The 27,851-nt window shown below is 36.1% G+C and overlaps 1 protein-coding gene across 1 annotated transcript; it reads left to right on the top strand.

Annotated features, from left to right (window-relative positions):
* On the top strand, positions 1-25,999 carry LOC577994 (homeobox protein Hox-B9). The gene is made up of 2 exons (XM_030972960.1): positions 1-1,221; positions 24,739-25,999. Exons 1-2 carry the CDS (start codon positions 372-374, stop codon positions 24,990-24,992), a joined length of 1,104 nt encoding a protein of 367 aa, XP_030828820.1. The 5' UTR covers positions 1-371; the 3' UTR covers positions 24,993-25,999.
* The last annotated feature ends 1,852 nt before the right edge of the window (positions 26,000-27,851 follow it).

Here is a 27,851-nt window from a genome sequence, read left to right as displayed (position 1 = left end):
AATTATTGTCTGTCAAAATGTCAAATTATTTCGCATAGCCTACGAAACAAAAGGGATGCAAATTATGCTAATTATGTTAAAATGTGGCCATATTCCAACTATTTACGACCTGGAATAACCTTGTCTGTTCTAATTCCACTCGACCCCATGCTCTCCGCGGATCTGATTATTACCAATTGTGTCTTCGTTGAGAGGAAAGCGAGAGGGGAAAGGCTTGATGAGGGCGGGTTATTGGCCTAGATGGATCACGTGACAACTTCAAGGTTCTCTCTCTTCTTTATGTTTTATGCCCGCAGGTCGTGGGGGTTTATCACCGTCTCCACCGGACTAGCCCGTAATATCGACGACATAAAAATACGAGCGATATTAAAATGACGACATCAGCCTTCTGTGTGAATTCACTGATAAATGGTGGAGATAACGTGACTGCGGCTGCCTTAAAAGGCGCCGATTTACATTCTTCTATCATTCACGGATCGTCGAAATGCTCGTTGACGCCGAAATTCGCCGATACTTCGATCCAGGGGGCGGCGTCGGTGGTGACGGCGACTTCGGGTAATGGACTGGCGACGACGCCTCAGGTATCGACAGCGGCGAATATGTATCATCTACAGGCAGAACAGAATGCCAGCTATGCATCCCCTTGGTTTTATCCTGCCGATCACCATCCGTACTCGACGATGCCCGTGCCTATGTCCGCCGTCGCCGACGACTTCGACAACTCGGCGTACTCTTACGCCATGGGCCCGCCAAAAAACTTCGAAACGGGACTGATGGCGGCGTCTGGAGGTGGATTTTATTCTATCGGGCGTCATCAAGCCTATGATCGATATCCTACTCATGCTAACTCTATGTACCACCATCCTGCCGCGGCGGTCTCACACGCGGGACCCTTACCTGTGAGCCTCACCGCCGCCGGGACTCTGGCGACGAAGTACATCACCAGTGACGGTGGTGGAGGTGGCAATACAAGTCCTCATGCTACAACGCACACCTTGCTCGAAGAGAAGCATAAATACAGCATCTCAGCCGGATACGACGCCTACAGCTGCCCGAAAGAGACTCTAGCAATCGCTAAATCGAGCGGGCAGAGAACGGTGGAGATCAGCCCGACCTACCCGTCGACGGGCTCGGCTGGTGGTTCGCCGATAACAGTCATTCACAGCAAAGACTCACCAGGATCAGATACGAAAGAAAACGACGTCATTGATGACTGTGATGGTAAGATACTTTTCTTTCTTTCATTATTACATGACAGAGAAGTCAAGAAGATTAAAACCTTAATTCAAAGAATTAAAGAGTATCATAAAAATATTGATTATATGTTTAGATAATTTTACCAAAAGCTCAGAAGGTATGTGTATTGAAAAGGAATTAAAACGAAACAAATCGGATACAAAATAATAATTTATTAAATGTGGTAATATTAAAATATGACATTTTCAATATGGAATTCATCGCATACGACTTAAAAAGAAACGAGGGAGACAGAGATAAAGAGAGAAAGAACAAAAAACAGAGAGTAAATTTTAATGTAATAATATGATATGACATTTTTTTTTTTGGGGGGGGGGTGGGGGGGGGGGGAGAAGGGGGAGGAGGGAGACAGAGATAAGAAAAGAAAGAAGAAAAAACAGAGAGTTAAACTAAACTATTGTCTATTATTGACGTATGATGAATTGATGAAAATCTGCCCAATATTGTCTGTGTCATATTCCATAACAATTCTTTCTAGCATGTCTGAGAACTTCCGGAAAAAAGTAGAAATGCTGGTTCACAAGCTGTCAGCGGTTAAATTAAAGAGCTAATTTACCTGTAATAGAAAAATTGGCTTTAGTAACAGCTTTAGAAAATAGGAGAACATGGTTCGGGAAAGTTGAGAAAAAGTAAACATGTTTTAAACACAAGATGTGGAATCCCTTGTGCGGTCATTGTTTTGTATCCAATGTACTCGAATTCGCCCTTTTCTCATTTATTCTGATAAGACAACCAAAAATGGATTGGAGACCATGCCTAACTCTTTTACCCATACATAAATGTACCAGGAAATCATGTGGTACAATAACCGTGGTAATAATCATGGTAATGGAGAAAAAACAGGAAATGAATATATGCCTATTTCTATAATTTATTGTACACAAAAATAGGAGTGCTTGGTGTAAACATTTGGATGCATTGCCAATGGGATAGCTCATCTATAAGCAGTGATTACAATTTTCGAAAGATATTATAATTCACTTATATTTCTTGCCCTATTTGCCCTATTTGCCTCCTATCGATGTTACGATTATATTTGATTTTCATTATTCATATCATTTCAAGGATATGTTGACAGCAAACATGGCAAAAGGTTCACTAAAAGTCGGCATGGAATATAGGCCTGTATTAGACAGCCAACTAAAATATTCTTCTATAACATCAACAATCAATCTCTAAAGCAACCCCAAAGAAAATAAGAAAACAAACCTATTATCATGAGAAGAGGTCAATATTGTTTTGTTTTTAATGATTATGAATAATCGTTGTAGCCAATATCCTTCCTAATTTTTATAATTTTAGGTAATTTATGAAATAATCAGTGGATGGTTGAATATTTAAACGAACAGTATACACACACGTACAAACGAAAATTAGTATCATTAGCAATTGGTATACATGTAGTAAGTATATAAGAAGATGCTGTAGTTGATTTTGTTGTTTGAAATTGGCACCTCGACAAAGTTTCAGTTGTATTGTTTCAGTTTCAGTTTATTGTTTCATATTTTACATGTATTCATATTTTGCAATGACTTCGCAAAGTTAATGGTACACTAAAACATGAATTATATTAAGAGAGACAACAATAAAGAAGAAAGTGAGTACCTCGTATTAATTGTTTGAACGCATGAAATAAAAAGACTGAACTGAAATACATAGTTATCTTTAGAGCCTATAATATAATGGTAATATCCTATTTGCCATTTGCTAAAGGAGCATATATTTCCTCAGTGACCCTGTTTTCTGTGATGGTCAATATTCCAACTTTTACAGTTATACCGAAAAAGGAAAAAGCCTATTGTAGGGAATGTTTTGGATATTTTCTTAACTTTCTTTTTCATAGTTTTTTATAGTAATATCTTAATACTTTAATCCTCCAAACGCGGCATTATATAATTAATAGATAGAATATATTTATATCGATATCATCCCATCTGTTACATAAAGTCCAATCGTTCACAAAGGAAATCATACTATGAACTAAAACATTTTAGGATGATAGGGGGATCCCTGCCATTGTACATGAAACACCATAAAAAAAAATTGTGTTCTGAATGAAAGGAGTGTTTGTAGAGCCTAGAGACCAATTTGATCCACTTTAATAGTACCGTTAGTTCACTCTGACCTGTAGCTTTGATCAAAACATTGGGCCAAAAAGCCGAGGTAATGGCCTAAACGAAGGCTCTTCAGCCCATTATTCGGGAACAAAACATGGGAGAATAGCGCACCAGCTCATCTTTTGATAGATCACATAAGCAAGTCTATATTCATCCCAAATGGGATGATCGCTTTAGTGGTCCCGTTCTGGAGTCGTTTTTAGGGTAGGGATGAGCCGCTGGGAACTGGTTTTCTTATTTTCGACTGGGAGGCGACGTGGAGAAAGTTAGCCCGACTATGGTCTAGTGGGTCCTTTGTTGACTAGGGCTAAGATGAGGCACTACACGTGCCATATAATGATTTATGAGTCTCGTATGAAGTGTATGCGACTCATAATGAGTTCTAATCATCTTTGTTTGCTCGCTGTAAGATTTCTTCTTCTTTTAAAGACAATACATTTAGTATTCAGGATGTTCCCATGGTCTGATTCATGATGGCAGACGAAAAAAAGGTGGTGGTGGTGGGGGGGGGGGGTATGGCGAATGAAGAGAGAGATAGAGAGGGGGCAGAGTGAGAGAAAGAGAAAAATATACATTGTGTCTAAGGAAAGAAAAGGAGAAAGGAGAAGATGAGAGGGGGAGAGGAGGGAAATATATATATACAGAGAGGGAGCGGGGGGGGGGGGGGGGAGGGTTACGTTAAAAGCTGGCTGGGGCAGTATCATACATTAATGTTTTTGTCTATAGTAATTGCCTGTGTAGTCTCGTTTTAAGAGAAAGAAAGAATGGGTATTTGTGGTGACGAATAAAAGAAGCTTCGGATGTGTCATTTCAGGAAAAATATGACCACTAGAGATGGGGAAACCAACTATTCTGAAGTATCTTCCGCGCTTTAATCATTTACGTGTTCTCTGAAACTCTAATAAAAAAAAAAATACGCGCGCGAACCCATTGCGAAAATGTCTGCGCGTGTGCGGGCGAAGTGTCGTCTGCGGGGAGGTACATGAACACTCATGAATGTATACACGTCATAATCGTCAGCTGTATCAACGTGAGGTTGAAAAATGATTAAAGGTATTACAAAGTTTTGGTAAAAATATTTAATTCATCTGAAACTCTTTGATGTTATAACAAGATGCAATAGGAATATCTTTAACCAATCTCCACCGCTGAAATACTTTTTTTTTTTTTTTAGTGAATTAAACAGTAATTAATAAATCAATTATTAGTTCCAAGCTGCCTGTATTTAAACCGGCTCATGATGTTGTATACTAGCGCCATCTACTGTTGTAAATGGTTCATGGTATAATCGATATTGAAACACTGTGTTACGTTCGCCCCGCCCGGTGAAGCCACATGGACAGAAGACAAACAGCAATTTTGACACCGCGCTGACCCCGCTCCATGGCGGGGAAGCGACTGTATTCGAATGGCTTCGGTCCATGTTCTTTTTTATAGCTCCATGGTACCAGCATCTGTGTGCGTTTGTGTGAGAGCAAGTACCGTTCAGGATTGTATTGCACAAATCAAGGGAGTTATAATCTCCTTGCAGAGTGAGTTTGACCATAAACCTATGGTTTGACGTACCCGTAAACCCTCCTCCGCAACCGTCTCAATCTAGTCTCAGCTTCGACTGATCAGTCTTTTTGATATACATTTATAACAGACAATTTCAAGTAGGCCTACGGGATACATGAAGTCTTATCATTTTTTCCAATTGTTATGTCCGTGAAATGCATTCAGAAAAGAATATCAGAAAGAAAGCAATTTGAAAATGAATGACCACATAATCGTTCAGATAAACATGAAAGAAATACAATAAATATGTCTATCCAGATACCGCTCTCTCTCTCTATCTCTCTCTGTCCCCCCCCCCCCCCACCCCCTCTCTCTTTCCTACAGAAGTTCGATGTAATGTTCATCATATACCCTTGGAAGTTTCGAAAAAAATCATTTTCACCACATGGACCCTCTCTCTCTCTCTCCGAAATATAGACCCAGGCTCTCTCTGTCACCCTCTCTCCTCTCTTGTTCCCTCTTTCCCTTCCTCTCGCACCCTCTCGATCTCCCTCTCTTCGCCTGTGCTCCTCTGCACTGCATGTTTGACTTGTTTTCTTTCATCCTCATCTACATTATAACCCCATCAAAAAACTATGGTCCTATCACGTGAATGAAAACTTCTATCGTCTTTGTGATTATTATTATCTTTGTCATATATTTATATGATCCTCATTTACATACACCCCAACAATGGTCCTATCGCGTGAATGAGAACTTCTATCGTTTTTACGATTATTATTATCCTTGCCAAACGTACTGTATTATCATATTCATTTACATGAACCACAACCAATTATGGTCCTATTACGCGAATGAGAACTTCTATCGTTTTTGTGATAATTATTATCTTTGTCATATAATTATATCACCCTCATTTACATAACCCCGACAAAAAAAATATGGTCCTATAACGCGAATGAGAACTTCTATCGTCTTTATGATTAGTATTATCCTTGTCATAAAATCCAACCAAAAACTACAGTCACGTGAATGAGAACTTCTATCTTCTTTGTGATTATTATTATTCTTGTCATATCACCCTCATTTACGTAACCCCGACAAAAGAAATATGGTCCTATCACATGAATGAGAACTTCTATCGTTTTTGTGATAATTATTATCTTTGTCATATATATTTATATCACCCTCATTTACATAACCCCGACAAAAAAATATGGTCATATCACGCGAATGAGAACTTCTATCGTCTTTATGATTATTATTATCCTTGTCATAAAATCCAACGAAAAACTACTGTCCTATCACGTGAATGAGAACTTCTATCGTCTTTGTGATTATTATTATTCTTGTCATATTTATATCACCCTCATTTACATAACTCCGACAAAAGAAATATGGTCCTATCACGCGAATGAGAACTTCTATCTTCTTTGTGATTATTATTATTCTTGTCATATATTTATATCACCCTCATTTACATAACCCCGACAAAAGAAATATGGTCCTATCACATGAATGAGAACTTCTATCGTTTTTGTGATAATTATTATCTTTGTCATATATATTTATATCACCCTCATTTACATAACCCCGACAAAAAAATATGGTCATATCACGCGAATGAAAACTTCTATCGTCTTTATGATTATTATTATCCTTGTCATAAAATCCAACCAAAAACTACTGTCCTATCACGTGAATGAGAACTTCTATCGTCTTTGTGATTATTATTATTCTTGTCATATATTTATATCATCCTCATTTACATAACCCCGACAAAAGAAATATGGTCCTATCACGCGAATGAAAACTTCTATCGTCTTTGTGATTATTATTATCCTTGTCATAAAATCCAACCAAAAACTACTGTCCAATCACGTGAATGAGAACTTCTATCTTTTTTGTGATAATTATTATCGTTGTCATATATATTTATATCCCCCTAATTTACATAACTCCGACAAAAAGAAATATGGTCCTATCACACGAATGAGAACTTCTATCGTCTTTGTGATTATTATTATTCTTGTCATATACTCCACCCAAAAACTAGTGTCCTATCACGTGAATAATAAGTTCTCTCGCATTCGTGATAATTATTATCTTTGTAATATTTTTATATCACCCTCATTTACATAACCCCGACAAAAGAAATATGGTCCTATCACGCGAATGAGAACTATATCGTCTTTGTGATTATTATTATCCTTGTCATATTACTCCAACCAAAAACTACTGTCCTATCACGTGAATAACAAGTTCTCTCGCATTCGTGATAATTATTATCTTTGTAATATATTTATATCACCCTCATTTACATAACCCCGGCCGGCAAAAGAAATATGGTCCTATCACACGAATGAGAACTTTTATCGTCTTTGTGATTATTATTATTCTTGTCATAAACTCCAACCAAAAACAACTGTCCTATCACGTGAATGAGAAGTTCTCTCGCATTTGTGATAATTATTATCTTTGTCATATCACCCTAATTTACATAACGCCGACAAAAAGAAATATGGTGCACTCCTATCACACGAATAAGAAACAAAAGCGGGCCTATCACGCGAATGAGAACTTCTATCGTCTTTGTGATTATTATTATCCTTGTCATAAAATCCAACCAAAAACTAACGTCCTATCACGTGAATGAGAACCTCTATCTTCTTTTTGATTATTATTTTTCTTGTCATAATATCACCCAAATTTACATAACGCCGACAAAAAGAAATATGGTGCACTCCTATCACACGAATGAGAACTTCTATCGTCTTTGTGATTATTATTATTCTTGTCATATACTCCACCCAAAAACTAGTGTCCTATCACGTGAATAATAAGTTCTCTCGCATTCGTGATAATTATTATCTTTGTAATATTTTTATATCACCCTCATTTACATAACCCCGACAAAAGAAATATGGTCCTATCACGCGAATGAGAACTATATCGTCTTTGTGATTATTATTATCCTTGTCATAAACTCCAACCAAAAACTATACTGTCCTATCACGTGAATAATAAGTTCCCTCGCATTCGTGATAATTATTATCTTTGTCATATATTTATATCACCCTCATTTACATAACCCCGACAAAAGAAATATGGTCCTATCACGCGAATGAGAACTTCTATCGTCTTTGTGATTATTATTATCCTTGTCATAAAATCCAACCAAAAACTACTGTCCTATCACGTGAATGAGAACTTCTATTTTTTGATTATTATTTTTCTTGTCATAATATCACCCTCATTTACATAACCCCGACAAAAGAAATATGGTCCTATCACATGAATGAGAACTTCTAACGTCTTTATGATTAGTATTATCCTTGTCATAAAATCCAACCAAAAACTACTGTCCAATCACGTGAATGAGAACTTCTATCGTTTTCGTGATAATTATTATCTTTGTCATATATACTTATATCACCCTAATTTACATAACTCCGACAAAAAGAAATATGGTCCTATCACACGAATGAGAACTTCTATCGTCTTTGTGATTATTATTATTCTTGTCATATACTCCACCCCAAAACTACTGTCCTATCACGTGAATAATAAGTTCTCTCGCATTCGTGATAATTATTATCTTTGTAATATTTTTACATCACCCTCATTTACATAACCCCGACAAAAGAAATATGGTCCTATCACGCGAATGAGAACTTCTATCGTCTTTGTGATTATTATTATCCTTGTCATAAACTCCAACCAAAAACTATACTGTCCTATCACGCGAATGAGAACTTCTATCGTTTGTGATTATTATTATTCTTGTCTTATACTCCACCCAAAAACTAGTGTCCTATCACGTGAATAATAAGTTCTCTCGCATTCGTGATAATTATTATCTTTGTAATATATTTATATCACCCTCATTTACATAACCCCGACAAAAGAAATATGGTCCTATCACGCGAATGAGAACTTCTATCGTCTTTGTGATTATTATTATCCTTGTCATAAACTCCAACCAAAAACTATACTGTCCTATCACGCGAATGAGAACTTCTATCTTCTTTTTGATTATTATTTTTCTGTCATAATATAACCCTCATTTACATAACCCCGACAAAAGAAATATGGTCCTATCACATGAATGAGAACTATATCGTCTTTATGATTAGTATTATCCTTGTCATAAAATCCAACCAAAAACTACTGTCCAATCACGTGAATGAGAACTTCTATCGTTTTTGTGATAATTATTATCTTTGTCATATATATTTATATCACCCTAATTTACATAACTCCGACAAAAAGAAATATGGTCCTATCACACGAATGAGAACTTCTATCGTCTTTGTGATTATTATTATTCTTGTCATATACTCCACCCCAAAACTACTGTCCTATCACGTGAATAATAAGTTCTCTCGCATTCGTGATAATTATTATCTTTGTAATATTTTTACATCACCCTCATTTACATAACCCCGACAAAAGAAATATGGTCCTATCACGCGAATGAGAACTTCTATCGTCTTTGTGATTATTATTATCCTTGTCATAAACTCCAACCAAAAACTATACTGTCCTATCACGCGAATGAGAACTTCTATCGTCTTTGTGATTATTATTATTCTTGTCATAAACTCCACCCAAAAACTACTGTGCTATCACGTGAATAACAAGTTCTCTCGCATTGGTGATAATTATTATCTTTGTAATATATTTATATCACCCTCATTTACGTAACCCCAGCCGGCAAAAGAAATATGGTCCTATCACACGAATGAGAACTTCTATCGTCTTTGTGATTATTATTATTCTTGTCATAATATACTCCACCCAAAAACTACTGTCCTATCACGTGAATAATAAGTTCTCTCGCATTCGTGATAATTATTATCTTTGTAATATATTTATATCACCCTCATTTACATAACCCCGACAAAAGAAATATGGTCCTATCGATCGAATGAGAACTTCTATCGTCTTTGTGATTATTAGTATCCTTGTCATAAACTCCAACCAAAAACTAGTGTCCTATCACGTGAATAATAAGTTCTCTCGCATTCGTGATAATTATTATCTTTGTAATAATTTTATATCACCCTCATTAACATAACCCCGACAAAAGAAATATGGTCCTATCGATCGAATGAGAACTTCTTTCGTCTTTGTGATTATTAGTATCCTTGTCATAAACTCCAACCAAAAACTAGTGTCCTATCACGGAATAGTAAGTTCTCTCGCATTCGTGATAATTATTATCTTTGTAATATTTTTATATCACCCTCATTTACATAACCCCGACAAAAGAAATATGGTCCTATCGATCGAATGAGAACTTCTATCGTCTTTGTGATTATTAGTATCCTTGTCATAAACTCCAACCAAAAACTAGTGTCCTATCACGTGAATAATAAGTTCTCTCGCATTCGTGATAATTATTATCTTTGTAATATTTTTATATCACCCTCATTTACATAACCCCGACAAAAGAAATATGGTCCTATCACGCGAATGAGAACTATATCGTCTTTTTGATTATTATTATCCTTGTCATAAACTCCAACCAAAAACTATACTGTCCTATCACGTGAATAATAAGTTCCCTCGCATTTGTGATAATTATTATCTTTGTCATATATTTATATCACCCTCATTTACATAACCCCGACAAAAGAAATATGGTCCTATCGATCGAATGAGAACTTCTTTCGTCTTTGTGATTATTATTATCCTTGTCATAAACTCCAACCAAAAACTATACTGTCCTATCACGCGAATTAGAACTTCTATCGTCTTTATGATTAGTATTATCCTTGTCATAAAATCCAACCAAAAACTACAGTCCTATCACGTGAATGAGAACTTCTATCTTCTTTGTGATTATTATTATTCTTGTCATATATTTATATCACCCTCATTTACATAACCCCGACAAAAGAAATATGGTCCTATCACATGAATGAGAACTTCTATCGTCTTTATGATAGTATTATCCTTGTCATAAAATCCAACCAAAAACTACTGTCCTATCACGTGAATAATAAGTTCTCTCGCATTTGTGATAATTATTATATTTGTAATATATTTATATCACCCTCATTTACATAACCCCGACAAAAGAACTATGATCCTATCGATCGAATGAGAACTTCTATCGTCTTTGTGATTATTATTATCCTTGTCATAAACTCCAACCAAAAACTATACTGTCCTATCACGCGAATGAGAACTTCTATCGTCTTTATGATTAGTATTATCCTTGTCATAAAATCCAACCAAAAACTACTGTCCTATCACGTGAATAAGAAGTTCTCTCGCATTTGTGATAATTATTATCTTTGTCATATATTTATATCACCCTCATTTACATAACCCCGACAAAAGAAATATGGTCCTATCACGCGAATGAGGACTTCTATCGTCTTTGTGATTATTATTATTCTTGTCATATATTTATATCACCCTCATTTACATAACCCCGTCAAAAGAAATATGGTCCTATCACGCAAATGAGAACTCTTATCGTCTTTGTGATTATTATTATTGTTGTCATAAACTCCAACCAAAAATTACTGTCCTATCACGTGAATGAGAACTTCTCTCGTTATTGTGATTATTATTATCTTTGTCATATATTTATATCATCCTCATCTATAACCCTAAACAAAAATAATATGGTCCTATATCACGCGAACGAGAACTTCTAGAGAGAGAGAGAGAAAGTTGGAGCGAAAGAAAGATGAAGGGTTGATATCATTGACCTACTATGGTGATAGTAAGTGAGTGAGAGCATAGACGTAATCTATGGAGAGAGACAGTCATCAGACAGACGGACACAGACCGACAGAGAGAGAGACTAACAAGTGATATGGATATAGAAATATGATACAGAAGGGGATGAACGAGGTGATGCGATGAGAGGGAGAGAGAGAGACACTCAGACAGATATATATATATATACAATATACATCAAAAGAGAATGGTATGGGGTAGAGAAATAAAGAGAGAGGGAAAGAAAATGGGAGAAATAAAGATAGCGAGAGAGAGAAGAGAGAGAGAGAGAGAAAGGAGAGAAGGGATAGAGAGGGATACAAAAGAGAGATACAAAAGAGAGAGGGGGAGATGAGAGTGATATAGAAGCGACAGAGAGAGTGAGAGAGAGAATTTCAAGGGAGAGTGTTATAACAAGGAGTTACTACATGTAGTAACTCCTTGGTTATAACATGGACCTGGTTGGGGGGCGAAGGATATAATTCAATTATACGGAAAGAGAGAGATTAGCCCAAACCATAGCCCAAACACGTGTAGCAATTACTGACCTCTACCAGAGGTCATTTAGCAGGATAAACAAAACGTACTCGTAAACTTACTAAGGGATGATCTAAAAATAAGAATGTGCAGTATACACATGATCGACTGTTCGGGAAAACGTCAAGTCAACCTTATTATTGATTAATCTTCGTTTATAAGATTAAACGTATCTTCCTTATTTTTAATAAAGAAATGCAAAATAAATAATGTTACGTTCTCTCTATAAATGATTACCCAAACTGTCCCTGTACAACGACTTTGGGGAGTATTTTGAGATCATCCCTAAAAAAAAATGTGCTAGGAGTAGGAAATTCTTCGGGCCAATCCGGCACATAGACTAATACACGTACACACGTAACATGTACTATACGTAGGCCTAATACATGCACAGGGATGCCAGATCATGTCATCACGACCACTTGACTGACTTGACCAAAATACAGGCAATGTGTGCGTTCGTTCACAGAGCTGACGAACAACAATATTATCAAAGTCGAGCCATAACAAATGCATTTCAAAGTTGAAAACACAGAAACGATTAAGAGAGGGAAATGGAAAAATGAGTTGAAGAGAACAACACAGAATATTCCGGCCCGCACAGGAAATACATAGACTAACGTACGTAAGTACAATAAGATGGCGGCGGTCCGATCGATTATAAAAATTTATATAGCGATTACAGTGTACAGACAAGTGTTTTTTTTCTTCAAATTTGGGAGACAGTATAAAAATCTTACACTAAGGCAACTCGACTTTAAAATAATTATCTTTATGATTATATATATTGTTTAAGTCTGGTAATATGATTTGGTGTCAAAACATGTTAATTACTACACTTTGACAATAGTGCTATATATGTGTTATGCTGTTCAGATGACATGTAAATTTTCGAACTGAGAGGGAGCTATACCAAATTTACCGGGAGTACCGGTAATTTTTTTTATTTTTTAAAATTTTAATTACTCCAAATCAAAAGCTTTTTAGAGCCCAATTTTTTTAGAGTTGGGTGTTCTAACACTATGTTTCACAATAGTAATGCAAATTTTAAATTTCATGATCCAATCCTGATGAAATATTCCCAAAACTTTGTAATACCTTTAACGGTTGGTAGGTATTCACTAAATCACGCTCCTTTATTACACTCTCAAAATCTTAGCTCTTGTATAGTGCGACCCGTGTGGGTTGGTGCCCTCGATGGGTGTAAAGTATGTTCGGTTTCCGATGTTGAGCTTTCCAAACAATGTTATGACAAATTGATACCCACGTGGCCAATGCATGCATTTGAAGAATAAATGCTTAATCTGAAGTTTATTAATGGTGCTCACCGCCACCTAAAGCTCAAAAAGATTTGTCGCTACTAGCATGAACAGCAGAATTGCGCAAGGCTTAGTAACCCCCTCCCCCACCTATCAATTTGTTAGATTTCGACATTTCGTTGATTTTAGTTTGATAAATAGTAAAATACTAGTACTGATGAATAATCATATTAAAATGGCTACAGCAACGTGAGCATAAAACGTGCTTTTAGTATTAGATCATCGCTATCGGTCTCGTTGTGCATTTCTCATCAATTACTCTTGTCAAATTTCTTGCGAAAATTATGTGCAAATAATCTTTGGAATATGGCTATATGGCTAATGGTTATATAATATCTTAAATGTGACACGTGTTATTACTGCAAATTAAACAAAAGTTTTCGCTTCATTCGGTCGTGTTCTATAGATCTATAAACCTACACATGACTATCCATGTACCTCGTCGAAACGCACGTTATAAGTGCAAGTCAGACTAGGAAAACCCAGAGGTCAACGCCTTTCAGTAGTTTCGAATTGGTAGACAGACTGGCCCAGCCCCTTTTCCTCAAATTACATTTCAGAGAAATGACGGTATCCCCTTTTAATTGATGGAAACTTCTGATTCCAATCTGACTCATTAAGGGTTCCCATTCCTCCCAGACCAATCCTTGGATAATTAGGAAGTCCGTCCCAGATTCTGTAATTTTACAAGGTGAAGTTCGATCACCCCCAAACAAACATCTTAATTAGCGTAATAGACCTCCTCAGACGCAATCGGCGAGGATTGTTTAACTGGAGTTGTTCCGTTTCCCCTTTGCCGACATCATGGCCCCAACCCCGGCTGGGTCATCCGAGTATCCGTCCAAAAACAATCCATGAATAGAGAAGAAACCTGAAGAAGGTTTACCATGTAACATCCAGGGCTTCTTTTCCCATACGGTAGTGACTACAGTGACTAGTTTTGCACACGAGGCGTCATTTACCTGACTTACGACTGCGTCAACAACTGACGCACTCCTACGTCAATGAATGACGCATCGTGAATGACGCATCGTGACTGTGAAGCGAGCATTTTTTTTTAACGCAGTCGAAATGACTGCGTATAAAAAGACTTGATGATGCGTTAATCCAGTAACAAATTTGGAACGTGAGAATTTAGGCGCGAGAAATTGAAAGGAAACAAATATATCTGTACTTTGGCTACCTTTGAAGACATTATTCAAAGTAGTAACATCTTTGTTATACATGTAGCAGTTCATTCACTGTCTCCTTACGCACTAGGATTCCAACTGGTTGATTCCGATTTTTTTTCTTCCCCCAATCATTTATCATCGACAATGGAATATCTAGCCACGGTGAAGTAAGCCAGAATACGACAGGGTGACGAATAGGTTTTCGTCATGCTTGCAATAAAGATTAGAAAAACGACTTTATTGAATGTTACTAGAGTACGCGATAGACACAAATTACACTTCTTTTAGTTCTCATCATTCAAACACTTCTGAACAGCTGAGATAAAGAAAATGAGCGGGATCGTGGCCCTGGCAAGTATTCTAAAGGACCCCCATTAGGATCTGGGGCTGTCACAACAAATGGGGGTTTAAGGTCGGGATAGGGGCGCTGTCTCATTAATAACCCTCAGCGCCGGTACTTTAGGGGGTGAGAAATCCGTCACGATGGCCATTCATCTCCGTCGAGTTTGACTTCCACTGCCGACTGCTGCATGGCTTGGCTGGAATTATTCGCAAATATATATTAATATTATTGAGCTTCTACTGGTAGTGAGCTGCGCCGGTGATGCAGTCCTTTGGTGTAAAGATCGGACCGTGATCTGGAATCCAGGTCTGGGTTGGAAGTGCCATTGACCATCTAGACCGGGGTCATTGACCCTGCAATCTACGTTAATAATTTAAAGTTTGGGATGAAATGAAAGTGTACTGGGAGGGATCATTGACTCTTATTAAGATTCTTTAAATTTCATTTTAGTTTATTCGACATAAAAACCATTAGAGCTTTACTGAATATGAAACCTTTCCCTTTTTTGCTCACTTCACAACCGTCCGGTTTCACCGAAAAATACCTCAGGGAACGGACAGTTGAATAACTGGGCTATAATAAGATACCAAAAGAAAAATTGATACTTTTTTCTGCAAAATATTCCTTTGAATTCAGTGTCATCCACTGATACAGTATTGTATTTGGGAATGGAAAGTCGCTACGAGGATGAGCTGATTTATTTGTTTGAACGAGGATAAATCGAAATATGATTTGGGATTACGGAATGCATTGCTGGTCCCCATTTTGTTGTCTTTCTTTGCTTATTATCAATTACTCATCTGATATAATGCACGTACTTATTCTATAAGAAATAACAAGAGAAATATTAAAGACAAGAAAAAGAGAAGAAGCAGAAAGGCCTAGCATTTATTCGTCCAAGCCGATTTTTATCGATGGCAACCTTCGTATCATAATTATTGTGTCTGCTGATTTGGATTAAGATTGTTAAAAAATAAAGAACTACTGCAGGCTGATCAAACTGAGGGATTAAACTTGTCATTTTAGGGGTAATTATATTATCATTAAAAATATTCAGCTCACTAGCCCATCCGAGGGAGAAAGACCTAGATCTGCTTCCTATTCTGTTCCCGATCTACTCGCTCAAAAACTTTTAAAGGTATTGTATTTCGTTATGCCAAATTTTGCAGACGAGCTAATCATTGTGAAATGGTTTGGCATGAGTCAGCAATATTCGTCATCTGCTGGCATGACTGCATACGTCTTAGTTCATAATAGCTTTAATAGCATCTGTATTTGTCTTTATATTTTTTATTTAGTAAAAAAAAATGACATTCGTCCTCCGAGCAACCGTTGGTCAGTTGGTCATGATTTTGTAATGAGGTTGAAGATTATAACGGAATAATTGTGATCTATTGATCGATCAGATTGATTCTATGGTAGAATCATTTGGACTTGGCATTCCATAACCCACGTTATAGCAGATGACCCACCGACAATGCGATACGCGCCGACAAATTCTTTAAAAATTCCCGTTTCCATCCTCTCCGATACATCCAAATTTAGGGGATTCTGTATAGGGTCTTTTCAGAGCTATCTGTATACAAAGATTGGCCGCTTACTTTCTGAATCAGTTGTTACAACATGGCGTATATTCTTTTGTTTTGTACTTTCCCAACAAAGCAGTAACTTGCCATATTGTGCCCAACTCGAAACCCATGTGGCCAAATTCTCTGGTTGTACATGAACTATTAATTTGACTTTTCACTATTCGTAGGAAAAGTTTCCAGGGAGCAACAATTTTGCATGTATTAAAAAACTAATATTCCCGAAAAGGGCTTGATACTTTAGCCGAGAGGTGTAAGCTCTTTTTCCTTGTTCTAGTTCTCGATGTGCCAATAATAAATTGTATGCTCTCGTCGCCTTCACTCTAAGAGAATGATTTGTGGAAATAGAAATGAATTTGAATTTGAATGTGAGGGACTATACCACGTCTTTAATCAGCCATTATTCCTTTGCTCATGTTTGTATCAAATATCAGAGTAAAGCCTAAATGTTAGTGGAGACGAGATCCCCTCGAGAAATATGTACCGGAATGTTCATTTCCAAAGAGTTGCCGGTTTAGATTAAACACTGATTTCCCCGATGAGTTCTGTAATCATTATCTTAGTAATGTTAGTGAAGTTTAGAAACAATCTGTATGTCGTAAGGTACTCACACTGTGAAAATCTGTTTTTCACAGTTTGGACACACTGTGTACATTCACACTGTGAAATCGAATTTCACAATGTGAACACTGTGGTTTATCACATTGTGTCGGTGTCCACACTGTGAAAACACTTTGTTCACAGTGTGGACTATACTGTTCACATTATGTTCATTTATGTGTTCACAGTGTGGACTGTGTTTTCACACTGTGAATGAGTGTGCTCTTTCCAGCAGGGATTGCAGCACTACGTACACATTTAGGAATACAAATAACAACGAGTATGAATGACAAATGGCCGTTGTAATAAAGATACAGTACATGTCAAAGAAAGTTTTAATCGAAATTTGTTTAGAGTTTTCGAAATGAGTTTTAAAACATATATTTGAGCTGAATCTTGTGAAAAATATTGAAAGTGCCCGATAAACTGTGAAAATATCCCCTTCTCTCGGATAGGTAAGATATATAACAATGCATTGCTTGATCAATGACTCTCTTGTTTCGAACCCAGGATCTTCTAGTTTTACTGTATAGTGTAATTTATATTGATAATGAATGCTAATTTTTCCTATGAAAGTGGTCGCTCATTTCGGAATGGAGGGATATGTTTTATTTTGAGTATATCATAGTTTATACCGTGACGTAATGAGTCTTGATCAGTTAAATAAAGCTTGGAAAATTCTTACATTCAAAGACCACACTACGAGTGTAAAAACCAACATAATAAATGCACACTCTAAAAATATTGTTTAAAACGGCACGAAACACCAATACTTCGGAAGTGATTTTGCTTACTTTTTGAAGTAAATTGCTACCCGGTCCCTTTAGAATTAATAAACTGGTTTAATTGAAGGGGAAGCTAGTTCACCATGATATTATTTCAATTAAATTGCTTTATATAATGGAATCTATTCTCATTCATTATCGTTTTTATTTTTCAGATTCATGATAAGGTGAATACATGATTATTTAACCGATGGAAATAAACTGAAATGAAATGTCATTCTTATACTTAACCCCTTCTCCCCCACCCCATCCACTTCTCTCTCTCTCTCTCTCTCTCTCTCTCCTTCTCCTTCTCTCTCTCTCTCTCTCTCTCTGATTATCATGCTACATGTGTATGTACAAACAAGAAAGAAAATCATAATTACTGCAATAAAAGAAACAGCCAATGAAAAAAAGTGCAATTCTACATAGCACTGCCTAGTTTATTGTAAATATTTTGTCAATAATAGTTACATGTATCACACTGGCACCATAATCGCTTTTGTACACAGCCCAGGGGCGTGCCGACATTGTACACCGGTTTAAGTTGTAATTGAGAGTTCCCGAGAATTAGCAGGATTACACGTATGATTGGCGGCTGACTGTACGAGAGGGTGTCGCCAAGCAGCGGGGTGCCTGACCGTAGGGCATGCTGGCTGTGTCGCCTCGGAATACACGTGCCCAACAAGGCGACATGGTTGTAAAAGCACTTGCTATTCCTTTCGGGTTGAATTTCTTGTATTAATCCGCAGCGATGACAAGTAGGTTAATAGAGAAGGGAGAACTAAGTCAATTTTTGTATCGATATGGTAATTATTACATTTACTTTTTTGTTCTTTTATTATATCGAAATATCGGCTTTAATGGTATCTTCAAGCCACCATGATCTTGAAGGCCATTGTATATTAATGGTGCTGTACTTGGTATTCTTTGTTTGGTGCTGTTTTAAAAAATATCCAACCCCGTCAATCCCTTACGAAGTGGGCGTTACTCCAACCATATATAACTGTGCTGTGGTGACATACGGCAAGTACTATCACAAAGGCTTCCAAGGGATTGGGTATCTTTGCCTCAGATTCTAAAAAAAAAATCCTGGATTTAGCTCATGCTGCAACCATATTTATAAACCTTTAGGTCAGTCAGGAATCCCACGACTTTTACAATCAGATCGCCTGTCTCATTATCAAGATCTTAATAATGGAATTCGCAATTTCAAAAATCGTTTTTCCTACGGTTTTTATAACACTATAGTCTATTGGGGGAAAAGAGTATGGTAAAAACCGGTCAATCAAAGAATTTTACTTTTTTGAAGCACTTCATGATCATTTTGAAGCGCAATTGGTTTAGGGCTTCAATATTAAACCATATTACAGACACTGATGCATCTCAGATTTGTTCAACTGGAAATATTGTTAAACAATGCCTTTAATGTACCAAGCAAATGATAATCCATTACATTTTGTAATCACAAAACAATTACAAAGCCGTAGCCATACAAATAAAAGGAACTTTCAATACAACAATATTTTGTTTGAGAAAACTTTTACTCTGGGTTTTACCTGTCTCAATTATCCCATCTGTAAGCTGTTGATTTTCGAGAAAGCCCAAAGTTAGGTGGAATGCACCTTTAAGGAAAGGACTCATGATGAGGTAAAAGAACGGCCCAAGGGGAGCTAAAGCAGCCAATTTAGCGAAGCACAAATTTATTCTAATTTATCTAACTTTTACTTCTCTACCAGGTTTGACACTAAATGTACCTACATCTCAGCGTCCATTCCTCGTGTATGACTTCGAGCGTAATATTTTCATTAGGGCCTCGAATTTAGATAAACATTTGGGACGCAGCCTCGATGGAATGGAATTGGATGTTTATATGTTTTGTTCTTCTCCCTTAGAAAGAATTGGTTTAAATAATTTGATTTTATGTCGTCATTTGATCCGCTCGCAGACCATGTTGTGGAACACTTATTGCATGTGTGATGGGTTTATGTGTAGATTTGGCATGAGATATGTGTATATAAGAAACGTAATGTGTAATTTATTGCTACGGCTGTGGAAGCTCGTTAATTAATCTACAACCTAAATATTTCACATTCTGTGTATACTCAGCTTCCACATGCAGGCTGTGACGACTCTCTACACGGAGCTTCGAATATTTCTACCCTTTCCGTTTCTAACTCACATACCCTGGTCCCTGATATAACTCTGCAGTCCCTAAAAGTTTGAATGCAAAGTCATAGAAAAGCCTGATTTATAGCAGGATACATGAAACAGCCCTCTGAATGGATATGTTGCGCATTTTTAATGTCTTTATTATAATTATTATTACGAGAACAAAATGATGATATTGCATAAACTCATTTGAATATTATTGTCTTTTAATTTTAATAACACTTTGTGATTATATTTTAGTTGATTAATTGCTCATATTAAATATCGAATATTTGGTTTGATTTTCATTCGTTCATACAAACAGGCCAAAGTAGTTCGTTGCTCAGCATTATCTATTTATTAGTGTACAATTTACACAGGGGGGGGGGAATGCAACAGATTATTAATGAACTGGCATACATTCTGGCATAGGTACTTGAATACACGTGCTTGTCTTTCCCTATTGTCTTTTTTATTCTTACCAAAATCGCACACTTTGAGATGTTCACATACATAGCTTTTAGAAAATCTACGAACAAGCTGCTTTTATTGAAAGATTCAGATAAAGTCGGCTATTGATACCAAATATATGGATTTTTGTAAGTTTGGGATTGTGTAAAATTTTGACATGATTCTCCAAGTCTCAATTTGACTTGTTATTTATGATAATATTTTGTCGTAATCGATGTACATTCCTTCACTGATTGTTCATGAAACCTCGTGCCTTATCTCAAGATATCTACTTTAAAAAAGTCCGTAGCAGACATTTCAGCAGTTTGTGGGAGTGGGACTACGACATTTTAAAGGTAAAGACCAGTATTAGAAACGCCCCAATTTCAAAAAATGAAATGGAAGCTCTTATTACCAATCATGTGAAAGAATATGTTTTGACTAATACATGAAGATAAAAAATTTGCCGGGAAACCGCCTACTAAATCATATATTTGGTAAATTTGTTTCTCTCATGGTCTGTGAGAGATATAAGGTAGTCCCATATACATCTTTCTGTGTATAGTGCTTGTAACTTTACGAAGAATGGGCCAAATTTCTTATCATGTTGATGATTCCAGAACCTTGCAGATGCTAGATGCTAGATGATCAACCTTTTCTGATCGATTCCACAACGTTTCTTTTACAATGCAATCGCATGACCATAACTGATCTTTACCTTTAAGTTAATGTCAATTGGGAATAAAACAGAAAACAAAAAAGAAGTGTATACAGCAATTCATTTCAAATCGCCGTGAAAAGTTTTAAAAGAGGAAAGTTGTGTAGTTGCATTTCATAAGTATTGCATCACATTCATAATGTCTTTATTTAGTTACGTCGCTTCTCTGAGTAAAACATTTTGTATTTTGTATTTTGTATTTTTTTTTTGGGGGGGGGGGGAGGGATTAAAAACATTATACATAGTACATATTTCATAGATTTTACTCGTAAAGTGAACTTTGTTTGGGAGTTGAATCAATGATAGAGACCGTGCATTTTGAATTAGGAAACTAAAATAGATAAAAACAATATTCAGTGAGACATGTTGAGAATTTTGTTAATACGGATACATTTAATTGATTTATAACCCGTAATAAACTGGTTTTCATGTGAGGACTGAAATGAATTTAGAGGGACATGACCCCCCCCCCCCCTCAAACACTCACACGTACCCTCACAGACTTAAATGTTCATTTCATTTTCAAGGCATGCGTATCGAGTCGTATATGAGTCATTAAGCCTATTCATTACCAGTGCTTGCTGTGCTAAGTTTTAAAAACAATCGTACTTTCAATATTTGTTGGGGCATCTTTTTGGATCCCAAATCTACAGCCTTGCGCCATATTTCCCTGAAATTTCCCTGACCTTTGCTAAGAAAAAAAAAAATCCTCGTCAATAAATCCAATGGAATTGCACATACCGCTACATACTGATTCTGCGGGGTTCGGCTGAAGTCGGCAACCTTTTGAAATACATGCATGCATATTTTGAAATTAGGAGAGGGTACTCCAAGCATTCCGAAATAGCCCCTATGTCCTTGAAGAACCACATTAATCATTTATCGACCTTTTGTCGGCAGAAAATGAGCCCTTTTATCCACTCGTAGACATTCTACCATGCGATGGCTCTGAAAGAATTATGACATGGTAAATATTTTTGTCCGGGTCACGAAATGTGCTTGTCGGTTTTGCTTATCAAATAAGTCCACGCTTTACAACTGATTAGTTCATTATTGCCTTTAATCTGCAATTAGATTTTGATTTTCGCACTGATGATAGCAATACTTAGTACAATTAATTGGGTAAACACCTATTGGACTTGGAGGAGCAATAATTCACTATTATTTTTCCCATATTTATTTACTTGAATATATTGTGAATATTGTGTATAATATAGTATTACGCTTATTTGAATTTTTTTTTAAATCTCTGAAATTTTCACTGCATGCTAGCTTAGGTTACGTATTGATTTCTTACATTTATATTTCATACTTCGTATGATTAAAATATATAGAAATGCAAATTCCCCTCCACCTCTCTCTCTCTCTCTCTCTCTCTCTCTCTCTCTTTCTCTCCTCCCCCTTTCATTCTCTCTTTATCCCGCCCTTTCTCTGTCGCTGCTCTGATTTTGACCACTTTGAAGGAGTAATGCATCGAAATGGAAAGTAGCAGGTAAAATACGTGTGCCTATTAAAATGCATGTTAAGAAATCGGGGAAAATACAGACCAGATTCGTTTTGAAGAAAAATACACGTAGTCATGGAGTAAGAAAGTTCTGACAATCGACATGATACCCGACACGCCAACAGGAGGCGCTGTTCAACATACGCCATCTCATAGCTAGCAGAGTAGAAAAAGCTATGACTTGCACTTGCCGGGTCAACGCTATGATTATGATGTGATCATTTTTATTAGGGAACGCTGACGAGAAACTGACTGTTAGTGTTGGATATTCGGATCTTGTAGCTCCTTACTTATATTTTAAATTAAGAAGATATCTTCGTTTTAATATACATAACAGTTCTGTGATTCTGCATTTCCCTGCCTTCATGGTTCTTCTGATATAGCAATCGTTAGTGAACGAAACTTATTGCACTGTATTTTGAAGAAAAAATGAATAAACAGCAGTGACAGTTCATTAACCTTTTCCCCTTCATATTTTTTAGTTTGTTGAATTGCACCTTCATTTACTGTTTTATGAGCTTGTTGTAGAAAATAATTAACGAATATGAAAGACGAGTATGTAGAATTGAACCTAAACCATGCAATTGATATAAAATAGTATATAGAATAAACAGTTTCGAGTCATAATTGAATCAATAGTGACTTGTTATTTGATCGGCACAAAATGAATCCTCTGATGATTAGAAACATGAACCAACGCACATTTTCTCAGCACGGAACACCAATGCTTTATGTACATACATTTATTCCCTTTATTTTTTGTAAAGTAATTCGCTGCGCCCTACATACGTTATTCCTTGTGAAAAATGTTCATGCATGTAATGCTGAGATGAGAAGCAGCATTTTAATGCACTTCTTCTCTCTTTGACCGGTGAGGGGGCATGACCTCAGAGTTCGAATGACCAAACTCTGTCATGTGTGCATTGCGCATTCCGCCATAAATTTAAGTTGTGAATTCAGAAGGGGGCTGTTACGAGTTAGTTTGATTGCAAGTCGGTTTTAGCTTTGTTTTCCCAGCCTACCGCAAAGTGACAGTGCTCTACAAATATTGGGATTGCTTTGAAATAAGTAATTTGAAATGTTGATAGTTGATTTAATCAAATCAAAAGTAATAATAGAATACAACTCTATTTTTAATGTAAAAGTTCTGTATCTGTTGAATCATTTTGTTTGTTTAAATGGCAAATACTTGTATTTTGAAATGTTAACTGATACGTAATTTTGAAAAAACGTTTAGTGATACATAATTTTGAAGAAAAATATAGCGAAAAAATAACATTTATGTCGATCCCCTTTAAATTACCCACCAACACATAAAATAGATATAGAAAACGAAAAGTGATTTAGGTCTCGTTAAAAAGTTTTTAAAATCATATGTATTTTCAAACTTATGCCCTACACATTAAAGTTGATATAATAGTGGTTTCTTTTCTTCAGTGATATCTTTGATTTTTTTGAATCCGAAAAAAAGCCTTTTCCCTTTTCTCTTGTCTTCTCACATACCTTTGGTCAGTTTATAGCTTGATGTTGTCCTGTATAGTTTGCCATTCCTTTTTTTAAGGTTTTACCAATGTTTTTATCATGATTGTGAATACATTTGGATGGAGTGAATAGTTACGAATTTATATGCATAACATTGGATATTCATTTTTAATATGCAGGAATTTTTTCATTTTTGATAGAGTTATCACTAATGGAAATATAATTATTTGATTTGAAATTGAAGTGAGGTGAATTATTAATTCATCAACCGACCAATATTTGATCTCTTTAGTATTGGACGCAATAGATGACAGTTAAAATGCACATTAGGCTGTATTCAATTCACAAACCAGTGAACCAATTTACCGAAATTCATTCAATGTGATATTTTGATAGCTCCATTGAAGAAGTTACAGATTACAAAATAAATCTATTCAAATGAGAAGAAATCTTAACCATTTCCTCTATTTTCTCTTTCTTTTTCATTTCCGTCCTTTCCGCAGACGACGATAAACAGAAGAACGGGGACAGGCCGTCCTGGCTCTCGGCGACCTCCGGGCGGAAGAAGCGCTGTCCGTACACCAAGTTTCAAACGCTGGAGCTTGAGAAGGAGTTCCTCTTCAACATGTACCTCACCCGAGACCGCCGGCTGGAGATCGCCCGTCTACTCAGCCTCACCGAGCGGCAGGTCAAAATCTGGTTCCAGAACCGCAGAATGAAGATGAAGAAGCAAAATCGCGCTCAAAATTACCCTTGAAATCCCAACGTTGGTGCTGGAAACGAACTATAAAACCTTGGGACAGTTGTTATTACTAGGCAAAGTACTGAACTGGTATAGTTTTGAGTGTAGATATGGTATTGTGTTATGTGTGACGGTAACTTCAAAGTGACTGCGTAATTTGCCTATACGATTCGGGCAGGCGCGGAACAATAATGCGAGAAAGGTTACGCATTTGTAATTAACGTATACTGCTGGATGATTATTGAGATCATGAACTCATAAAGATTGAAAGTGTGATTTACTTGTCTTCGTCGTACATTTCATGGATTATTTGCCATTGATGAAACGCTGATATGAATGTATTCATTGTTCGATCGTTGCCATTTTATTGTATTATTATATGCAGATATAAAACACCTTGAAAGAGCGACTTCAAACACATCTGTCCATTGAACGATAGAAGACTTATCTAGGTTGATTATGTTTTCACATAATAATGACGTCATCAGATGCATGAATAATATAAGATGCAACATGCTTAAAGGGGTGGGAGGGCGGCGGTGCAAAGAGTGGATAATTGTTGGATCACATTTAGTGTTGTGCACACAAATCATTATAGATAAATTAAATGTCATATTATTATCTAAACATAGTTCAAAGGTATCAGAGCAATACAGTTCGAAAGTCTGCCGTCGAATACTTCACTCTAGCAAAACTAAGAACCTGCTGAAATTAGCAGCCTACTTTTTCGCTTTTACTATTATTTGAAGGATGCATAGGCAACCCAATTTTGATTTTAAAACAAGTTTGCAAAATTAAGTTTTATCGGTATCCCCTAATGTTTTAAGTGCGTCTTCAATTTACAGATAAACATGCCAACAGAATGAATAATAAACCTCGGAAAGAAAAGCTTTGTTGCTTGTAGCTCAAACAAATTGTTTATATATAACTTGTAAATATTAACGTTATTGCTTGCCATTGTTTGTATGGAAACTGTGAATATGGATGTATGATAATTTTTCTTCTTGTATCATGTTTATTATACTTATTGTATTCGTTTTTAGTCGCTGGAACCAAAGGTCATGTTCAGTAACATCAAAGTCTTGTCCAGATACGACACGTTTTGGTGGTCATATATGCTTGTGACGTAATACCTAGTACTGCCTGTTCTTTTTTGTTCAAATGTAAACAAAATGGAATCTTGTTCGAAATTCTTGAATATGTGATAGCTTGTACTTGAAAATTAAAAGTATTATTTATCTCAATCCGATAACAGAGACGCTTTAAAAATGTTAATGTTAATGTTTATTGAATAATGCTAATGCCTCTCTTTAATATTTGCAAACTCGGGCAAATTAGAAAATGTTATTTTGGTTTGGAAAATTCATCATACCCGAGAATTAGAAAGGATATTAAGTATGTTTATTGTTTCTGTGTATAAAAAATATGGAAGAGCTGGTAAATGGTTTATTTACTATCTATTTACTTTTACAAACAAATGATCCGTCATCCAAATTATCTTCATTTTTTCTCATTATATTTGCCAAATATAATGAACTTTAAGTAAAGAAAAGAAGTTGTTGTCACCAAACATTACTTGCCACACCGTTACAACACTTATAATTACCATTTATATTGACTATTTGATATAAATAGTTTCCATTTTAAGCTGAGATGAATTCAACTTTGTTTTCTGGAAGTAACCGTCATGTCCATGTAGTCTCACAGATCATGTCACGTGTCTTAATGAATTAATGTATTCGTTACACTTACATTTGAATACAATATTTTCAGAACCTCTTTTTCTCCGAATGCCATCATAAACAATCATTTATTGAAAGTGTTGTATTCCATTCAAAGAGATATATTGAAACATAATGTACCTTTTTTTCCTCTTTTTTTCGTAGCTAAAACAAGATTTGAGTAATCGTTTGGAAATTCATATATTTGTTTTCCTATAATGGTTGTATGGAAACGCAATGAGGAAAAAAGTGGAGAGATGATTTTTATGTTAATAAATGTTATCTTGATCTTGTTATTAATAAGTGATGTCTCTATTGTGGTTATTTTATATTGTAAACCGTAGCTAATCGTAATGTGAAGAGAATGATGTTCTATTGGGTTTTTCAATATTGTCCATTACTGTTAACGAATAACAGCTTATACGTGTAAACACAAGTGTTATTGGTTACAAGTAATATTTTTGTTTATTTATTTTTAAATGACTAACAATTTCATCGAATTTATCCATAATACGATTTCAAATACTTTCGAAAAATCAACTTGAGGTCATTTCTGTAACCTTGTCGATCATCTAGTGGTTTGTGTGAACATTACAATAACGTTATTCGAAGATTATTGTCATGGGATAAAGTATAATAAGGACATAAATTTGATTTTTCTTTTAAAATCTATACGATGCGCTAAGTGAGTTCCATAGCGCCATCAACGTTTGACACAAGTCATTCACCTTCGACCTGACCTCGGTGTAGTCATCGGCGAAGAGCTGTTGACAAAAATGAACCAACAACAACATTCCATTTTGTCATTTCCCCCCTTCTTTCCTGACACCCCACCATCTCCTTTTAGACATTTTTTTCTTTTGCTCATACAGCATCTTCGACCTTCCAATCTCGAAACATTTGGTGCATATTTTTTGTTCGACTTGACGTCGGCATTTTCGCAAAGGACGAAACCCTGGATGATTTACGGGCGAGCGCGGTCTGATTCGAAACCAGAGAAATGCGAAATATTTCAATCTCGGTCGCGGAGCCCTCACCATGTGTGCTTTTATTTCAAGGGGCTCTCTCTCTGATGAAAGGTGGCATAAATTGGCGTGTTGTTCAGAAACTCAGGCGCTCATTTGTTCTTCAGGGTTCGACCAAGCCGGGGACA

Source organism: Strongylocentrotus purpuratus, unplaced genomic scaffold (genome assembly GCF_000002235.5).
Source record: "Strongylocentrotus purpuratus isolate Spur 01 unplaced genomic scaffold, Spur_5.0 spur5_scaffold_6, whole genome shotgun sequence".
Taxonomy (NCBI): domain Eukaryota; kingdom Metazoa; phylum Echinodermata; class Echinoidea; order Camarodonta; family Strongylocentrotidae; genus Strongylocentrotus; species Strongylocentrotus purpuratus.
Note: the sequence above shows the minus strand (reverse complement) of the source record. Positions and strands in the feature narration are given on the sequence as shown.